Source organism: Neltuma alba, unplaced genomic scaffold (assembly GCF_004799145.2).
Source record: "Neltuma alba isolate B1F8T4 unplaced genomic scaffold, ASM479914v2 tig00004483_pilon, whole genome shotgun sequence".
In the NCBI taxonomy this organism is placed as follows: domain Eukaryota; kingdom Viridiplantae; phylum Streptophyta; class Magnoliopsida; order Fabales; family Fabaceae; genus Neltuma; species Neltuma alba.
Window position 1 is genome coordinate 19,529 of NW_021633727.1, and position 21,316 is coordinate 40,844.

Below are 21,316 nucleotides of genomic sequence, written 5' to 3' on the forward strand. Positions count from 1 at the left end.
GATGTGGAGACTCGGTGAAGTAGACACTGGAAGTGAGTTGTAGTTGATGATGTGATTGACCACACCAGGCACTAGATGACCAAGACGATTGTGCCATTGAGTAATGGAAGTGCGTTCACCAAGATGAGCAGAAGAAGTAGTGAGTGTTGATAGGATAGAGATTATTGTGGCGAGGTCCTTGAAGAAGTATTTTGTTGGTGCAGCAATCCTTCATAAGAAAATAAGAAGAGTGAAATTCAAAAAAGACATTGTTATCTAACAAAATTGAGCAACAGAGAGAAGATTTTTTGTAATGTGAGGAACATGTAGAAGTTGAGTTAAGAGGTATTTGCCAGAAGCAAAAGGTAGTTGACCAGAACCAATGTTTTGAATGGGTAGAGGTGCGACATTGCCAACTCGAACAGAGTCAGGACCAATGTAAGGAGTAGAGCCAAGGGTGAGGTTAGAAAACTGGGAGGTCATGTGATTTGTGGCTCCTATGTCAAGGTACTAGAGAGTGTCATCAGGTTGGTGTGGAAAAGCAAAGTAGTGAGTGGTGATGCTGGAAGGGCTTGGGGCTTGATAGGTATGGTCATATCGATGAAAGCAATGTTTTGCTATGTGGCCAGGTTTATCACAGACTTGGTAGGGGGTCTCTTGTTCAAATGTGAAGTAGCAGCCTCCTCTGTTGGAATGTCTACCTTTGAAGTTTGTGTGGCTGCCATTATTGTAGTAACAGCCACCACGTCCGTGAGAAAAGAAACCATGACCAACACCGCGTCTGCTTTGATTTTGAGAATATGTGTTCTGCTAAATGGCAACATTTGCAGCAGGGGAAGGAAGTATGGGTGCAATACTGTCAGCAAGTAAAATTTTTTGTCAAGCTTCATAGGTGAGGAGATGGCTGAGGATGTCTTTTGGAATGAACTGAGCTTTCAGAGTGGTTAAGACAGTGAACATTGAGTCATAATCGGTGCCTAAGCCAGCAAGAAGATAGGCGTTGAAAGCAGAATCAGGAACAGGGCTACCAGAGGCAGCAAGAGAATCACTGATCATCAGGGCTTTGTTGTAGTAGTCTAAAATGCTTTCATTGCCCTTTTTGAGAGATGTAAGTTGTTGCTGGAGATGAAGCACCTTGGCTTGAGATTGCTGGGCAAAAGAGGTTTCTAAAGCAAGCCATATAGCATGAGAGGTTTTATGATGTATGACCTAGGCAATGAACTTCTTAAACAAGGACGAGATGAGTAAAGAAACAACGAGTTGATCCATTTCAAACCATTTTAGATAAGCTAGATTGGGGGAACTATCAGGGATTTCGGTGGGTAGTGGAGGATTGGATCCGTCGATGTAGCAAAAGAGACGTTGGCCGTAGAGGTAGGGAAGCATTTGAGCACGCTAGACAAGATAGTTGTCTGGCATGAGTTTGAAAGTAAGGTAATGGGGGACATTTGATGGAAAGACGGTGGGGTTGTTGGAAGAGAAGGATTACTAGGACTCACTCATGGCGGTGGAGGCACACCCGCTCTAATACCATATCAAAATCAAGGCTCAAAATCATAAAAGCATAATAGACATTAATAACCAGTAGGCATTTTTTATTTCATATTTTCAATGTGTCATGTACAGTGAGCACTATTCCTTATATAGGCACTAGTGAGAGTGAGGAAATAACAATCACGTGGTATGAGAAGAATAATCTAAAATACTAGTACTAGCTAAAGACTATGAACTGAATTGGGCTCCAGCAGAATTTGAGTCTTGTTGGGCTGCTGTGGTGTTGGGGCTGACAGTGATAAAGATGGATCCCTGAAGAAACCACATAAGATAAGCTGAAGGGCACATCGATTTGTCAACTAATGTAAGATAATCAAAAGCCCGTCCTGCAAACCTAAGTGTGCGTGGCTCTGATTTAAAGCGTAATTCCGTAACTTGAACGGGGTAGCTAATATATAAGCTATGTCGAGGACCCAGAGAGAAACGCCACCATGAAGTACTGAGCTAACTCAAGGATTACACCTGCATAAATATTTGGAATTGTAAAATAAAAGATACGTCTATATAAAAATATATATATTTGAAATTATAAAATAGAAGGTGCGCGTTTATATAAAAGTTAGTTCAAATTTTTTTTCCACAAAAAGAGCAAAGGTTACTAAAAATGTGAAAAAAAATAGCGATGATTGTTGACTTCTTTTTTAAGTTTATTATAAAGATGTTAGGCCCGTTTGGTTAAATTTTATTATGCTCCTATGGTACAGTGCAGTGCAATGCAAAGTAATATTAACTACAAGGATTATGTTTTTGTTTTTTTTAAAGAAAGGTCTAATATATTGCTTTTTAATAATTATTTAAAATTGATATAATAAAAGGACCATTACAAATAATCCATATTGTCCTTCGACGATTTCCTTCAAAACCTATTGGTCACGTTTGGTAGGAGGGATTGATTTTTAATGGAATGGGAATAGTAATGGGATTGGGAATGGGAATGGTAATAGGATTGGGAATGGGGTTTTTATTTTGTGTTTGGTAGGAGGTAATATGTGGAAGGAATAAATGTATTTATTTTATTTTATAATAAGATATATAAAATTAAAAGACTGTAATACCCCTTGGTATTTTAGAGCTTGGGACTCTAACCTTTTGCACTCCTTTTCTACTAAAAAGAAGACCACATGGTCATATATATTGTTTTAAAAATAAATATATTAAAATTTGCCTCATTTTACAACAAAAATAAGTAAAAATAAATTAAATATTTTGAAAATCAGAAAATTTTTCACCGTATCTCAACAAATTTAAATATAAAAAAAGTAATAAAAATTTAAAATTTATCCCAAAAAAATTATTAATAATTCCTTAAAATTATAATAAAAATTTATCACTAGGTCCTTAATATTATAATTTACTTAAAATTTAGTAATACATTTTAAAAATTAATAATGCATAAGATCAAAAGATAAAAAACAAATGACAGTTCTTACTATAATTTTCTGTAATATTAGTTCAAGTAAGTAAGATAATCCATATCTTACTTCAAAGAGCCATCAAAATATTTCTATTTGAAACAAAATATTCCTACTTGAAATAAAATATTTCAAGTCTATAACAAAATATTCCTGTTTGAAACAAAATATTTCAAGTCTAACAAATTATTCCTATGTTTCTCATGAAAAGAATTCATGAAAATATCCCAACTTCAGTCACACAAATATCAAAATATCCATCAGCATATTCATGGAGATATTATTTCACAGATCACATCAACTTTCCCCTCTTGAGACATGGCAAAAAATCCAATTAGTATACTCTCATCAGATATCATCTTGACATAAGCTGCCATACATTCTTTGTGTGAAAGTCCTTCAATCTTCATAAGATCACCATAGAGTGACTCCTTCATCCCATCCAAACGTTTCTCACGTTCAACCCTATCCAGACGCATTCCCAGACGATCACTTGCCTCCATCAAACCTTCAGAAAATGAACGAGCAACTGTCTCAATACCTTTGAGTAAGATGTCATCACGATCAGCTCTTGTGCGCTTTCGCTTTTTGGACCCTGAACTTGCATCAGATGAAATGTGCTCAGTTTGATTGTTGACATGTGAAGTGTCTTCCGGATGTGAAGTGTTAACATGTGATATATCCATATCAGCATCTGGGTCAGCCTCAAGCATTGAATTGTCCAAACCAATCTGATCTTGAAGCTCCTCAAGGACATCTTCACATGTTTGAGCATCCTTGCCGGTTGCCCTGTCCTTGCCAAACATGTCATGAAGCTCATCATAAAAAGAGAAAGACTTGTTCCGGAACTTAGCTGCCTCCTTGTGCGCCTGTAAGGATAACACAAGTTACATTCATTAATAAATAATTAAACAACCTGAAATACAATTATGAAATTAATTGTAACTTAAACAGTTATGAAATGATTAAATTGAGAACAAGATGAGGAGCCACACAAGCGAGCCAGATGAGGGAACCCACAAGCCACGACTTCCTTTATTAGGGGCATAAACCCAACAAAATATTCATTCAATGGCTAACATGGAAATTAAAGCAAAACAACCCCATCTAATTTGAACGGGTCGGAAGGCACAAAGCAAGTGGGAAAAACAAGAAGAACATGGCCAAAATTCACCAAACAACGCCATGCTTAACATTTTAGCCCATACTTCTATAAAAGTTCTAAACTTGCGATTTTAGATTTAAGAAAGTCTTGATAGAAGTGTTTGATATGGTTGAGGTGATAAAATCCCGACAATTTTAGGCTTCATATGATATAGAAAAAAGGTTACAAAACTACTTCCTATATCTTTTTCCTCAAAAACACACAGTTGTTTCAACCGCGCGTTGAGCTAATAAGCTCACAAAGAGGAAAAGAACCACAGTGGTAAATGATTATATGTATGTACATCAAGTATAATGTTATGTATATATAACTGAGATTCATTTTAAGTTCCAAAGAGCTGTGTGTATATATAATGGTCCACTACTGACTACTGACTACTGACAACCAGCAACAAGTTGTGGAGCATATAAACAGCACAATCTCATCAACCGTATGAGATCAGCATATCAATATTTCAAATTTTTTATAGTCTACATAAATCACCCTGTCCGTATGAGATCAGCACAAGAAGAACATGTAATAGAATGAATTATAGTCTACATATATCAATCAGAGTAGTGAACAGCAGCTAAATAAAAAATATCAGTGGTCATTAACAAAAATAATAGCCATATGTGTAAACTGTAAAGCAAACATTTACCTTTACATACTCATCCCATACTGCCTTAGGAGCTGTCACACATTTCCTCTCAGCATTTCAACCAAATCCAAATAAATTGAGGAGGTCAGAAACCACACCATAGTTAGTTTTTAGCTTCTTAATCCTAGACTGTATGTGAGGATGGGCCTTAAGAGAACATCCTGGTATTAAATCATACAGCATATCTTTCAAAGTGTTCAACACACCAGACCTCAAACCATTCTCACACATAAGTTCACCCTTAGCATGCAATACCATCATGCAATGAATTAGCAGCTCATCCTCTTCGGGTGTCCACACATGCTTATCTAACTTTCCAGATTTTTCTGACATGTTTGGTTGACTATAAACATAGAATATTCCAGCAAATAAAGTTAGCACAAAGTTAAAACCATATCCCAACAAATAAACTATATTCCAACAGATAAAGTCATAAGGTTAAAACCATATTCCAGCAACTAAACTCTGTTCCAGCACAAAGTCTCCACCATATTCAGCAAATAAAACTATATTCCAGCACAAAGTTACAGTGGTACGTATGGTAGAAATGAAATTACAGCAAGTAAAGTCACAAAATTACAAGGCTTAAAATAACTCTTTCATGTAGAAGCCCTATTAGAAGTAAAAGCATTGAACATTTCATTTGCAAGATTATCCCTAAATGTAGCCCATTCATCAGATGTGTCCAAGTTTTGAATTGGGGGGTTATCCATCCTATCAACATCAACTTCAAGCTCTTCAACTTCATCTTCAAGTGGATCACCTTCTTGACGAATTAAGTTGTGAAGGAGGTAGCAAGCAATTATTATTCGGTTATATGTCCTAATGGGATAAAATGATAGGCTTCTTAGGATAGCCCATCTTGACTTCAAAATGCCAAAACACCTTTCAATGACATTTCTTGCAGATGAATGTCTCATATTGAAGTACTCTCGTGCATTTCTAGGATATCGCCCCTCTCTCCACTCACTTAAATGGTATCTTTGTCCTCTATATGGTGCAAGGAATCCCTCACAATTGGTGTATCCAGCATCAACCGAGTAATATTGACCTTGTGGAACTCTCAAGCCATTCCTCCTACTAATGGCATCGCGAAGAACTCGTCCATCTGCTGCAGACCCTTCCCACCCAGGCAAAACATATATGAAGTACCCATCTTGTGAGCAAACACCCAACACATTTGTCGTTATCTCTCCTTTCCTATTTCGGTATCTAGCCTTGTCAAGAGAAGGAACTCTCATTTTTACATGAATTCCATCTAATGCACCTAAACAATGCTGTAACAAATAAAACACAGATTATATACTTCTCACATATCTTTAAAAATTAATGATAAATATATAACATGTATGTCTACCTTGAACCACTTCCACTTATCGTCATTTGAGTCTTTTGGTACAGGCTCTGGTTTCTTCAACAACATATTTCCAAGTCTCATCATACCATTAAGCACTAAGTTGAAATACCTACTAATAGTTTCTCTAGATCTTCCAAAGTTATGTTGTATCACTCTATTCTTCACATGATGTGCTAATATATGTACAAATATGGCAACTTGCTCATCTATAAGCATATGCTTACTAGGTTTGAGACCACCCACATCTCTTAGCATATAACATAGCTTATCAAATGTTGCCCTATTCATTCTAAGTAGGTTGAAACATGCCACATCACTAGTAGACACCATTCTCGTTAGATAACACCTCTTAGCAAAAAAGTCCATTTGGTAAGTTATGTGTTTGACTCGTTGTCTCCTTAACATGATACTCATACATATACAGAAAAACAATCCCTGCACTGCCTCAGCCATGCTCACCCACAAAAGCAACACACGTAATAGTTCTCTCTTTTCTTCAGATAATGCCATAACTGTGTAACCAATATACACATATAAGAACAATTAAATCACAAATCTACTAATGTCACAAACCTATTATTCATGAATTAATCCAAGAGATACTAAAAAAAAAATTCTCTAATCTTGAACTAAACTCATCCTTCAACAAAAAACCATATACACAGATTAATTACTCTAATCAGAATATATACACTTAATATATATCCCTTCTTCACACTCTCTTTCTGAGTTGCTTCTTTTGCCTGGCTACCTCTCCTTGATAATAATCGATTATAGTTTACCTCTGTTTCTGATACCCTCTCATTTGTTTTCCTTGTTAATTAAATCTTATATTAAACTAACTCTAACTATAGTTGTAGTCATAGTTGATACTGTTTTTGCAGCCATATATACGATAATCCTATGATCTACTATATTCAATTCTTGCTAGCTAGCACTGCGTTAGATTAATTTAAACGAAATAAATTTCAAAAATTAAAATTTCACTTCACTTATTTGTCCTTTACCCTCCCAGTCAATTCATCAGTTTACAGATGTCACCCATGAAACATGCAATATACGGTTATCTGATGCAGATTTTTTCCCTTCACAGGAAACAAAGAAATTCTAGCTTTTACATAATATTTGTCTTCTTCTGGTAACCTTTTCATTTATTATCTCTCTCTTTTACAATGAGAAGAGAAAATGTTCTATACATGTGCGAGTCCGTAAATTCGCGTTCTCAAATATAATAAGTTTCAAATCCCCAAGAGTTTAACAACCCCATGCATGCATGTATGTATATAACCTCGAAAAAATTAATGTATGTATGTCTTGAAAACCATTATATTGTTACTTTCTGCTCAAAATTTAAATGAACAATTAAATTAAATTTCAACTAAATGATCATTCATCGCTATAATTAAGCATATTGTAGGCGTTAAGGAAGCTTTCCCTTTATGCATATGGTTGCTGTTATGCCACCTGGACGACACACACACACATATGGCCATTTTAAATTGGTTTGGTTCGAAAATATATATAAGTCTAATTTTCAACACTATTTCTATTTTTTTTGGGGGCCAAAAATTACTAACACTATTTTAGCTTAATTAACTCGTCTGCCTCCTCATCAGTTAAAGAAACGAGAGTTTCTGGCAAGCTACCTACAAAAAGTTGGGGAACTCTACTTTCATGAAAAAATGAAGGACTCGCATGGGCCCTTTATATTCTTCTAACTGATAAAACATCAGGTATATATCAGGTACAACTGAAAATGCCCATATACTGTCATTCTGCTGTTTCTTCTTTTGGAATATATTCTAAAACTTCCTTAATTATTGCATCTTCTTCAACATTTTCCTGTCATCTTTCATGCACGCATATAATCATATATTACCTTCATTGAAGTTTGGGATATATATATATATATGGCGCTTTTGGATTAGACCGATGGGTAATAATTAAGCTCCATTAACTTCTTCTTAGATTTTAACATATGGGTGTTACCGAAATATTTTTGAAATTGATGAAATATATGAGGACCGGTTTTATAATTCAGGATATAGGTGAATGTAATCTAGCATAGATAAAATCGATTAACAGTAAGTAGGTAAACTGTAAACTACCTGATGAAGATAAAATCGATGAAGCACTAGCATGGCAAATCAGATGAGGGAAATCAAATCAGTAACTATAAATCATTGACAGACTATTTACAATCTCAGCATTATTAAACGGATTCATGTTTGTGATGCTATCCATATTCCAAATCCACCAAAATTTGTGAATCGAAGAAGATTCAAAAAATTGTTGATGAAAACTGAAAAAAATAGGGATAGCATTTATCTTACCAGTGATTGAAGATAAACAAAGTGACCGAGAGCGACAATGTGAGCGATGGCGTGAGCAACTGACTGAGCGATGGACTGAGTGATGGAGGAGAGCGGCGTGAGAAAGATGGAGATTGAGAACCGAGAGGAAATGGGGCAAAAATGAGAGGGGTAATTTTGTCTTAACATTATTGTACTATGGGTGTTTTCGTCTTTTATGCTTTTTAATCCCTGGATTAAAATGGCATTACCGGGGGGGAAGGTGGGATTGTATAATCCCACCAATGTGGCATTGAACAATCCCTGGTAATCTTTAATCCCTCCTACCAAACATGACAATTTCACCCAATCCCTAGTCCATTCCATTCCCTCCCCCTCAATCCCACCTACCAAACGTGGCCATTGAGTCCTCTTATGCAAGCGGAGGGAGAGCATGACGGACTAACGTTTGCAGTTTTTCTTGTTCATATTTGTGTCTCATCTATCTTTCTTGGTCTTTGTGCTTTTCTCAAGTCTGGTTTATCGCTGTTAGTTTAATAATCTTACATGAACCGCAAATTCTTGTGAAATCTGAGTCTTTTATTGCAGACCTGAGGTGTAGAGGGAAACCAAAAACGAAATACTTTGAACTTGACACAAGAAGCGTAATGGATGATTGAGTTGGTAAAATTCATGGACGTGGTGTAAAAAGGGAGGGAGAAATCTGCGGAACAACAAGGGATCTTGGTATGTTTATTGGAATCCGAACCCAAGCGAAGAGATGAGTATGAGAAGAATTGAGCAAAAGTATTTGATTAAAAAAAAAAAGGTATCAATGAAATTAATAAATAAGAATACAACCACACCGTCAAAATAATGGAGGAAAAATTGAGCAAAAAAAGAAATTGTCATCATGGCATGATTTGGTTTTTGGGGGCAAATATTATCTTCTCACTTGATTGAGGATAAAATTCACATTTTATAAATAATTGCAAGCCTTCAATGAGTTTTCATGAGGGGACTCCAAGGAATAGAAATTATCAAAAAATGTTTAATCCTTTTTGCATCTGTAATTTTTTTACCATCAATAACCCCAACCAAACAGATCATCTACGGTAATGCAATGAGGATTATCATTTCACATTCACAATAAAGTTGAACCAAACAGGTCCTTAATCATTTACTTTTTTTTTTTCCTGCGTTTGTTGGAGGCTCCCTAAGCATCCATGGAGACTTAGATAGACTTGATGTGGGTTTAAGTTTTGGTCTGGGCCTTGAAAAACCTGCTTTATGTATGGACATGACATCAGGCTGTAGGCTTGCAATCCAAATCTATGTCTCTTTAATAAAATCCTATCCTACCAACGGGAGTTGATCCAAGTGATAAACGGCTTGGTACCGCTTAAGTGAGGTCTCGAGTTCGAACCTCAGTGTATACAGAAATTCCCGTTAGGAGACTCACCCACCACAACCAGGTGCGCGACGCGGGTCGGATCTAGATGTAGTCGGAGCAAAAGCTCCAGTGAACTGGGTGGGCAACAAAAAAAATAAATAAATAAAACCCTATCCTATTTCCCCTCCAAGTAACAGGAACCAAGAGAAAGCAATCCATGTCTGAAACTTCGTGTACAGTTTCATGTAATTTGCTTTTGGATTGCCGATAGATAGCACCCAGAGAAGAAAAAGAATATAATTGGCGAAGAAAGGCAATGTCATCGATCCGACATATCTTGTCCTGCACTTCGGATCCTTGCATTGTGCTGGGGGAACTGGTTCACTCAAAGCGGGGTCCTTGCTTAACATCTTGAAAGCAATAATCTATAAACAATCTTAAAGGAAGCCCACAATATTTTAAAAGTTACTCCCTCCAATCCTACATAATTAGTTTATAAATATTAAAAAATTAGTTAAAATAGTTATTTGGGAAAAAAAAAACACATGTTGGTTTTTCTAAAAGTACTCTACCTGAAACCTAATTGTTAAGTTGATCTTCGCCCTAAATGTAAAACATATTTATCATATTTATCAGTTTTTTTTTAAAATTAACTTTATTGATGCTCTCTCAATCACAATCAAATAAGAGACGAAGGGAGGATACTAAGAAAGATGATTATGGTATTTTAGGAAAAATATGTCATATTTCTTATAATTAACTAACTTGCTTAACTTCCTTAATCTAATCAAATTAGTTAAACAAATCTTATATTAAGTACAAAAAGAGTACCCAATCCAGTTCGTACATTTAGGACTCGAGTAGTAATACTAACAAGGCACATGAAGAAAAAATGTTCACAGATACATTTTTTGGACCCATGATGTGGTCAAAGCACTGTTTCAGTTAACTATGGAAAAAAAATCATTCCGAGTGACGATGTTGCCCTTTGTAATTTAAAAAAAAAAAAAAGTTAATCGTTTTTTAATTCTGAAATCAAAACGTCTTTTCTCGCCAGAAACAAATTCATTTGGTAGGAGATTTGTATTTGACTTGCTTAAAATTTACTGGCACTTTGTAGCATCTCAGGCTTTGGAACAGAGCATCTGGTTCTTATCCACAAAATTATTTCAGGCCAAGGGTTCCATATGCTTAATGGTACCCCGAATTTTGTTCCCCAATAAAGTCTCCCTTTTGAAGTCAACAACTAACTAAAAACCCCTTTAATTATGGTTAATGCTGTTGAAACCAGAGTTCACGTTGGTCAAGGGTTAGGTAAGAATTCTCAGACGATCTAAGAACCATGCAAAACGTTCTCCAGAGAACTTGAGAGGAAGAAGCTCAATAAAATGGATATTCCTCATTATTACACAGATTTTTTTCTTCTTCTTTTCTTTCCTCTCTTTTTTCTTTTCATGGTGCACTAGGAGTGTGGAAGAAAACAAGGGAAAATTGAGGGAAGCAAAGTAGTTATTATACAATAGCTTTTGAAGCTTATCTCAAACTCTCAACAATGGAGGTTGTAACATGTGTTAGAACTTAGAACGCTTAGCATCAAGCTCAAAAGCTTCCTAGGATGGAAAGATGCTATGCTTCTAATAGATTGCCTTCGTTAACTATGAGTATACAACTTAAGATGAGGAAATTAAAACAAGGTAAGATGTTGTTTAAGGAGGGAACTGTGAGTTGAAATGTGTGAAATCAGGAATCTTCGATCGTTTCTTTTCTCTCAGTCTGCACCACCTGAAATAGAAGTAATGATAACGTTATCATTGAACCCCTATTGAATATCATTTGCTAATTAAGAAGCCTTATAAAATATTCTCAAATGCCAAAAAAAAAAGAGAATTCCCGAAAAGCCAAACTTTTCTTACCAAAGTCTCTTGGGGTTTTGCATTTGAAGCATTCTGTCCTGCTAGCATAATTGTGCACTCCACAGCCATATCTGCTACACCAGAAAGTGAACAAAATCTTTGCGTCACATAATGAAGAAATGTGGCGATCTTATATATTTTGTTTAGTAAGATAGACAGAAGATCGGTCAGATTTAGTGAGAAGATTGTGTATTAAGCGCCTTTATATGAAAACCATATTCATTTTCATTTGTGGTCACTCTCATTACTCACTGTCTCAACCATATTCACCTTTTATCTAACAAGAAGTTGTTTATACTAAAATAAACAAGCAAAAGCAATGCTGCTCTTGTAGGCTAAAAGAAAAGAGGTTGCTCTTAATTAGGTTGTTCTGCTTTTCTTAAAGCTGCAAATCTATAAGATAAAGAACGTAGAATTCTTGTGAGTATTGTCGCGATCCATTTAACTTGCTATGAAATTTTCGTACTAGTGCAGGTGCAAAAAAATGCGCAGATCAGATACTATACTGAATGATTAATATATAAAGAGATAATGAACTGACCCAGTGCAAATCCAATCACCACTCTTCCATCCTGGAGGGAAACTGCAATCTGATCCATATCCTCCAGAACCCACCATGTTTCCTGCATATAGAGAAGCATAATCATCTTTGGTGGCGCCGCATCTATAGCAGCTGGATCGGCTGGCGTAGTTATGAGCCCCACAGTTCATGGCAGTGCAAAACCAGTCCCCTGCCAAAGCCTCAGTCCTATTGTATCCATAAGTTGAAGGATCAGGACCACCAAACTTGGGGTACCCACAACGCTGGCACGCATCTCTCTTCTTGAAATTTATGTGCTGGCAAGCTCCACACATCCAATCTCCTCCCGCTGCCCAGCTCATTTTTCCTGTTTAATTACCCTTACATGTGACGTTATGGTTTACAAAAATGTCAGGTCTCATCAAATCTTAGCATTGTTCATATGAGAGCTATATGATTCATCTCGTTGGACATAAACCCACGCAACAATGAGAAACTATTTAAAAGCCTGCACTGATGAACCTTATGTTCTGTTATTCTACTAACAAACTAAGGTAATGAAAGAAAGGGATTTTGCATAATCAACCATTGATAGCAGAAACTACATATAGGAGCTTCATGTGCTATGATTGAACCATGAGGCTACACTGGACGAGGATCTATAGACAAATTCGGATGAGATAAACGCAGAAGTGAGATGTTTACCTTAGTACAGAATGATCAAGAACACGAATGCGCTCAAAGAATGGCTTGCTGCTATGGGAGAGTCTGAGAAAATAACGCAGATGGTGGTGAGTCTGGTGGTTAAGTTGGGAGGGCTTTATATACTAGTTATGAGACCATATTGTGTGTGGGGAACATGGATGTTCTTTTCTTGTTCACTGGTAATCAAGAGATAGATTTCTCAAGATGGGATTCCAAAAGTAGAAAAAATTTTATTAATAAAAATTGCTCCTGTTTCTCACTCGTTATTCTACGACATGGGCTTATAAAAGTAAGAAATAACATTGCAGGTATGTACATCATTTTAATTTTTTCCAATCCAAAACCCGCTTTTGCCCTTCTTTACTTGATTCCTATGCATTATTGAGAGAGAACATATGCAGGACGTGAGGCATTATGAGGGGAAGCAACTATGTGGTAAGACTTCACAAGAATCTAACATCCCTTGAACCCCACTTATGTTAGTCGTTGATAATATGCACTACCTGATGTCTTAAATATGGGAGCTATGTAAGAGGTTTACTTTGATCCTAAATATAAGACAATCTCAATCCATTTTACCTCCCGACTTTATAATTCTTTTTCACAAAGTATCCTTGTCAGGTACACATAGTAAGGGAGTTTTTATCAAAAGGTAATTATAATATACTACCTCCGACCCTTAATATAAGACCCAATTGACTTATTTAGAGAAATTAAAGAAGTTCAAAAAAATATTATATATTTATCATTTTTCTTCAAACTAATTTGTCTAACTTATAAACTGATATATATATATATATATATATATAATCTAATGATATACATAAAAATTTTAAAGAGATTATGTGATATATGTTATAATTAATTTTTTAGCTTTCTTAATTTCTTTAAATTAGTTAGTTAGGCTTTACATTAAGACCTAAAGATAGTATATGATTATAAAAGATATTCTAAAAAAAACTAACATATATTAATTAGAAATAACTAATTTAACTAATTTTCTTAATATCCGCAAACTAGTTATCTGGCTCTTATATTAAGTATTAGATGTAGTATGAGCTCATCATACTACATAATTGGATCCATGCTTTGACGCAAAACAGTGTGAGTCCCTCGCCCAACCTGCATATAAACCTTCACTGGTTACGCGTCTGGTGGTATGTGCAGTATGAGAGCGAAAACTTGGAGTTAAAAAAGTTGAACGAATAAATTCCAGTCTTATGCACATCCAATTCCAAGTTATTTTTTCTTCTTTTCAATCACTTTATGACAATAATTGAAATTCCATTCGAGCATTCACCTCCATTATCAAACAACAATACTTTTGTTTCCCAGCGTCGTTAACGAGTATATTCAAGCTTAAATTCTTGGTTAATTCCAAATGAACATAAATGCGCTATCACAATGATTTTACATAAGTGCACAAATGGCAGGACGTGATTAGCAATATTTTCATGGTGTTGTACTTTTCTAGGGAGAAATAGTCGGATTAATGCATTTGTGGGTTCCATAGTTTTATAGATATTGGAAAGTCAATTTACTCCCTTAGTTTTTGTGTGTGTGTGTATAAAAGAAACACTTATCAAAGTCACGCGGTTCAAATTGTTCGCTAAATTTAATTAAAAACAAGCAATAAATTTGTAAGATATATATATATATATATATTTTTCAAATATCTCTTTGTTTATAAAGAGAATACATTAGACATAATAAATGAAAATTTATTATAGAGAGATAATAAATGAGATATATTTAATGGGGATAAAAATAAAAATACTAGTTTAAAATTTCAGATAAAAAGAATTTGTGTCTAATATTTAGAAACATCCCGCCAAGAGTGATTGTTTCTTACTAAAAGAAACAGAGAGAGTATGAAATTAAGGTAAGTATGTCAAAATATATTTTTGCCATTCTTTCTTTTTTCCCTAGGTAGAAATATCTTCTTATTAAAGGTAATCCTATTTAATACACTGTTAGGCACTACATATACGCGTATCTCCTAATGAGAATTCTACTGTAGATTTATCATATTACGAGATATTAATGTTTTTTGCCAAAACAACTCTATTGGTTATTTTTGCCATCCCCATCTGGCCTACATTCCCATCTCTATTCACTTAAACATCCTCCCCCTCAACCAAATGGGCCATATGGTGGTCCTTTTCTGCCGTCCGTCGACATTGATTAAATTGTTAGATCCTAATAGAACCAAACCCATTGATTTCTTGGAATGAAACAAACAAACAAGTCTTATAGAGCTTTCTCCCAGTATTTTCTCAGCCTCATTGCAAGATTAGCATTAAATGGTGTTTTTGTTTTTCCTTCCTTTTTTTAATATATCGTGGTTAATGCATTTGTGTGTGCGAAGGCAAATGATAAGAAACCGTATTGGAATATGGAGAAGGTTTGTGGCGGACCGACGTTGAGCGGAATATAGACAAGTGAACTTGGTCATCTACCTTTTAAAAAAGTGGTTCCTGGAGGGAATTTCTTTGAACCACCACATTGGAATATCTATGCGGAGAAGCTTAATTAATTCTCATATATATCCATATACGCACACATATACTACTTTCAGTTCTTAATATAAAGTCTAGTTAACTAATTTGGAGAGACTAAAAAAATTAGTTAGGTTATTTATTTGTAATAAACAGATGTTATCTTCTTTAAAATATCCTTAGTAATTATATATATTAGCTAAAACTATCATTAATAAAACCTTTAACATGTACAACTATTACAATGATTATTTTAGAAAAATAGATAAATATAAAAAACAAGTAGATTAAAATATTATATTTAAAACTAAATTGAATATCAAATTAACGTTGATATCAAGATCCAGAGGTAGTATATGCCAAGTTAATGTGCAAACTTGGAAAACATAAAATTTAAAAAATTAAAAATGAAAAAGTAATTATATGGTGGGACAGGCTCAGTACTTTAAACGGAATTTTAATACCACACTCAGTGATTCACTCGTACGAGACGCAATAATATAATATAAAGTTTCCTCATGCATGTCGTTGAATTTAAATTTCCAAAAAGGATATTACCAGAGAATATGCATGAATAAACTTTCCACACGCAAATTGTTAGATATTTTGAAAAATTACTGGTGCACAAAATATCACTTTTATAGCGGGCCCTTTACACTTGTCGCAAAACAATATAAAAATTGTGACTGGTGAATTTTGACTTTCTACACTGACTGCTGAGAAAAGCTTTCTGAAGCAGTTAAAAAAATTATTCAAACTATTTAATTTATTTGAAATTAATAACTTGGTTCAATTAACTGGTATAGTAAGTAATTGTTTTAAGCAAGATTTAAGCACAGAATTGATTATAAAATCTTCCTTTCTGTTATGTTAATTCTCCCCGTGCCAACTATATCGCCCCATATCACATGATAAGTCTCCTCTCCAGTCACATGTTAATTTGAAGGCAATTTTTTAATTGTTAACTTTCCAACTATATGAAAAAATTAACATTAACCGTTAAAATAATAACATTAATAGTTAATATTTATAACGTCTATGGGCAAAATTATTATGATTTTAAACTTTTGAAGCAAAATTTGTACCTAAAAAAACCTATAAATGTCTAGCACTCTTATGTGAAAACTTTCGCGAATCCTAAAAGCCTTTCTTAAAACAAGTAATTTAGTGCATTTGAATCAATGAAGGTTTTCAGTTAGTCTCGGTGAGTAGAATATGCGAAAAGAAATAGCCTTGTTGGAAGGATTTTCAACCTCTAATAATTCCTAAATTGAGTAATTACTTCTTACAATTTTTTTTAACTCTTTAGAATTTATCTTGATTCTATTATCTCTGACTCATATGCAAACTTTAAAATGGTAAAAGCCTTTCATATTTTAAACCCTTACTTTTTTAAACACAAGCCATATGTATATATCATTTGCTACCCCCTTGAGCATGTTACTTTTCTTTTTTCCATAAAGTTATGCATGCATGCACATCATTGTAACAACATTCTCTTCTTCATGTCATATACACCTTACAATAGTATTAATTGTTGCCTACATACCTATAGAAAAGAGAGAGAGAAGAAAATAGAGCAAAAAAAGAATAAAAATGGCGCAAGTAAAGTGAAAAAAGAAATTAAATCCAAAACAAAAAGAAAAAGAAGAAAGCAAAAGAAAAAAAAGGAAAATAAAGAAAAGGGCCATTGATTTATTTATGTACAACCAATATATATATCTTTGGAAAAATGACAGAAAAATGATTCCTAAATTTCAAAATTCCCAAATGATCACCTACATAAGCAAAATTTTAGTTAGGTATAGGTGATCAAATTGGGATATGCCAATTTGCCAAATTTAAGAAAAAGCACCAAGCACCCTCACCAGTTGGCTGATTGTTGGAGCTCCAGTACCAGCGGTGGTCACCGAAGTTCAAGTGGGCTACTGTTACTGAAGCCCAGACGGCTAGACGACATCCAGTCACTGGAGCTCTAGCGACTTGCATCTATTTTTTAGGAACTTTTTGAAGTTCAGTAATGTAATTGACAAGTTCTTTAACGTTATTAATAATTTTAGTACAGTAATTAATAATAGTTTTTTTAGGACATTTAAAAAGTGGTATTTTTGCAACTTCAATAATGCAACTAACAAGTTTTGTAACATTATTAACAACTTCGGTATAGCAGTTAACAATAGGTTTTTTAGAAAATTAAAAAAAGGTGTTTTTACAATTTCAGTAACGTAGTTAATAAGTCATGTAATGATATTGACAACTCTCATAACACCATTAACAAAATTTCCCAATAAAAGTTGATGTTGTTAATATTTGTACAACAAAAATTTTTTGTTTATTAGACAATCACTATGGTTACAAGTGTTATTAATATCATTACATGACTTGTTATTAGAGTCGCTAATTGCATTATGAGAGTTGTTCATATCATTATATAACTTGTTAACTGAGTTACTGAAGTTATAAAAATAACACTTTTGAATTTCCCAGAATACTTGTTCTTAAATACTATGCCGAACTTGTTAATAGCATTACAGAACTTATTAATCGTGTTATTTGTAACATCCCAAATTTTGACTCAAAAGTGCAGAAAAATTGCCTAACATGTGAAGGTTACTAGGCTTTTCTTAGCAAAAGTCCCAGAGGTTCCCTGAAGGGACAAAGGGACTCCCAAAGACTAAATTGCAAAGCGAACGTTTTCTGCGATTAAGAAAAAAGGAAGATAGAGACTCTAGTGAAGTCTCATAGGGTTGAATATAAGGAAATGGAGATGAATGTAAGCCAAAGCTTATGTTAGAAGCCTCAATGAGGTGAATTATGGGATTAAGCCAAATCAGGGGTAAAATCATAATTTTGCAAAGTTTTGAGCCAGAAAGGACCATAATGAAAATTATGCCTGAAATTCCAAAAAAAAAATCTCAAAAAATGGGAAATGGCATTTTAAGACTTTTTTGTGAAAAAAAAAGAGAAAAATACTCCTCGAATGACTTTAATGGACTTTCTACTATTATGACTCATTTTGAGATATACAGTTAGATTTAATTGTTTGAAGCCTCCTTATGGCTATTCTACTAGTCTTTTGGAGATGTGACTAATTTTATAATTTTCTGTAGTCTCTTAACTCATGAATCCCTATTTTTTTTCTTAATTTTCTGAGGCCTCCTTATGGCTCAAACAATTAAATCTAACTATATAGCTCAAAATGAGCCATAATCTTAGAAAGTCCATTAAAGTCATCTGAGGGGTATTTTTACCATTTGTCTTCACAAAAAGGCCTTACAATGCCATTTTCCATTGTCTAAGATTTTTCTAGAATTTTCAGGCACAATTTCTATTTTTGTCCTTTTTGACCTGAAACTCTGTAAAATTACAATTTTACTCTTGGTTTGACTTAACCCCATAATTCACTTTATTGAGACCTCTAACATAATTTTTGACTTGCATTTATCTCCATTTTCTCATATTCGACCTCCTGAGATTTTATTGGAATCTCTATCTTCCTCTTTTCTCAATCCCAAAAAACGCTCGCTTTGCAATTTAGTTCCTGAAAATCCCGTGATTCCTCCCGGGAAGCTCCGAGACTCTTACCAAAAAGGGTCTAGTAGTCCTCACTTCTTAGGCAATTTTCCTACACCTTTGAGCCAAAATTTGGGATGCTACATTATTGAAGTGGTAAAGATGCCCCTTTTTGAGTTTGCTAGAAAATATGTTGTTAACTATTATTATATTAGACTTGTTAATAGCGTGAAAGAACTTGTTAATCTTATTACTGGATTTGAAAAAAAAAATTCCTAAAAAAATAGTTGCCAGCCGCTAGATCTCCAGTAATTAGTCATCGGCCAGACACCAGAGGTCTGGTGACCGGCGGCCACCAACGGCATTGGAGTTCCAACGATCGACAGGCCGATAAGGGTGTTTGTTCTTTTTTTTTTTCAGGAAAAAAAATAAAGGCCAATATGACCATTTTAGCAAATTTGCAAATCCCAATTTGATTACCTATATCTTAACTAGAATTTGACTCATTTACATGACCATTTGGGAATTTCATTATTTAACTATCATTTTTCTGTCTTTTTTCCTATATCTTTCTTCATTCATATGACTCAATTAAACTTTATTTTCTCATCTCATATGCATGTATTATTTCCTATGTCTTACTTTCCATTCCATGTAGCCTATATGGATCATTACAAGCCAAAAATACCCCTTAATTTTAAAATGCACATATATCTAATGGCAGAGATTTAGACTTATTACAAGCCTATAATAAAAAGCAGGCATAAGATGATTTGAGTGAAAGAATTTAATGGGATGAGTGAAACACTTATATTTCTTGAGAGCTCTCTTCTACTTTATTCCCTAGTTTTAACTCCTTTTTTGATTCTTCTATATTTATTATTCTATGACAATGGTTGACTTCAGGAATGTGATTGATTGAGTTATTACTTTCGTGCTTGAATATAATTGATTCATCTACTTGTCAATGTTAATAGGACGTTTTCTGTTCTATAGCTTTGTCTTAGAGTAAAAAGATTTAAGTGTGGAAAAATTTGATATATATATATATAGTTATATATTTTTATATATGATTTTGAGATTTTATTATGATTTTTAGGTATACTTGCAGTAGTTGTGAGTATTTGGTGCTTAAATTTATTCTATTAAACAAATGATAAAAATGATCAATTTATTAGATTTTATTGCTTTTATTATTTCTTTAATCGCACTATTATGCATGGAAGTATTTTTGTTTTTTTTTGTATATTTTAGGAAATTAAGAAAATAAATAAATGATGATTGGATCTCAAGAATTATTGCAGAACAATGATGGCGCAGCAAAAGATATGTGGCATGATTTCTCATGCAAATTAGGCTTGAATTGTTAGAGGACCAAATAAGGGACAACTAGAGACAAAAGAGGGCTGGGCTATGGACCTATGTTTTTCCCATCTATTGATTCAGTTAAGCCCAAAAGCCTAATGGAGTTTCCATCTAGGATTAATGAAAGATAGAGCTGGAATTATCATTAATTAAGGAAAAAACTAAATATCTAATTAGATTTATTGTAATTAGAGAAAAGTCGACAAACTAAATTAAATGTTATTAGATTTATTGTAATTATAGAAAATCAACTAACTACTGCCTTAACCGAAGGATAGCCAACTCATCTTTCTAGAAGAGGGGTCTCTCCACTTCCCTTCCCTTTCATTTTCATACACTTCCCATCTCAGTCATTAAGATTGAAATTTGAATAGTCTAGATTTTATATTATATGCAAAATAGTTTTATTAGTTTTAAATTACCATGGCTAAAATTTAGTAGTTTAATTTTATTTTTTTAAAAATTAACAATTTATTCATAATTTTAGAAAATATGAAATCTGGATTGTTTAAATTGCACTGTTATGGTTGAGATAGGAAGTAAAGTGAAAATGATGGGGAAGGGAAGTGGACAAACTCCTCTCGCCATCTTGCCCTTTCTCCAAGCCATCAATTTTCGTTGCTTAATTTATCCTAAACCATTCTTACCTTCGCTCTTATCATGCCACCTCACCTTCCTATTATCCACAACTCCATAATTCATATTTTAATCCAAAATTTCATCCATCATTCCTCAGTTAAGGATAAACTATTTAATTAATTCCTATTCTAATCAATGAGTTACTCCACAAGATATAAAGCTTCCTCCTATGACATTGGATCACCTAAGCCCTAATTATCTTAAAATTCAATTCAAATTAATTTAAGTTATCTTCTATCTTAATTTAAGTATTAATTAATGACTTACTTTTCAAGGAAGTCAAGAGATAAAAATCTTATCATATCTTCCATCCAATCCTTTGCACTTTTTCATATTATCATTTTTCCTCTATCCTACCCTGCCCTCTCCTTC

The 21,316-nt window shown here is 34.0% G+C and overlaps 3 protein-coding genes across 4 annotated transcripts; all 3 read right to left on the reverse strand.

The window, feature by feature from the left end:
- Positions 1-858: 858 nt before the first annotated feature.
- LOC114744913 (uncharacterized) lies at positions 859-5,665 on the reverse strand. The gene is made up of 3 exons (XM_028933060.1): positions 4,751-5,665; positions 3,289-3,814; positions 859-1,145 (listed from the first exon to the last, which is right to left on the reverse strand). The coding sequence occupies exons 2-3, from the start codon at positions 3,749-3,751 to the stop codon at positions 859-861; spliced, it is 750 nt and encodes a 249-aa protein (XP_028788893.1). The 5' UTR covers positions 3,752-3,814; positions 4,751-5,665.
- On the reverse strand, positions 5,350-6,437 carry LOC114744914 (protein ALP1-like). The gene is made up of 2 exons (XM_028933061.1): positions 6,108-6,437; positions 5,350-6,027 (listed from the first exon to the last, which is right to left on the reverse strand). Exons 1-2 carry the CDS (start codon positions 6,435-6,437, stop codon positions 5,350-5,352), a joined length of 1,008 nt encoding a protein of 335 aa, XP_028788894.1.
- A 4,850-nt stretch (positions 6,438-11,287) lies between these two features.
- LOC114744912 (zinc finger Ran-binding domain-containing protein 2-like) lies at positions 11,288-13,010 on the reverse strand. 2 transcript variants are annotated; one of them, XM_028933056.1, is made up of 4 exons: positions 12,930-13,010; positions 12,246-12,591; positions 11,705-11,775; positions 11,288-11,573 (listed from the first exon to the last, which is right to left on the reverse strand). In XM_028933056.1, exons 2-4 carry the CDS (start codon positions 12,584-12,586, stop codon positions 11,560-11,562), a joined length of 426 nt encoding a protein of 141 aa, XP_028788889.1. In that variant the 5' UTR covers positions 12,587-12,591; positions 12,930-13,010; the 3' UTR covers positions 11,288-11,559. The 2 variants fall into 2 exon arrangements, with proteins under 2 accessions (XP_028788889.1, XP_028788892.1); XM_028933059.1 differs by lacking the exon at positions 12,930-13,010 and having other exon boundaries at positions 11,705-11,778; positions 12,246-12,562.
- Between the last annotated feature and the right edge of the window lie 8,306 nt (positions 13,011-21,316).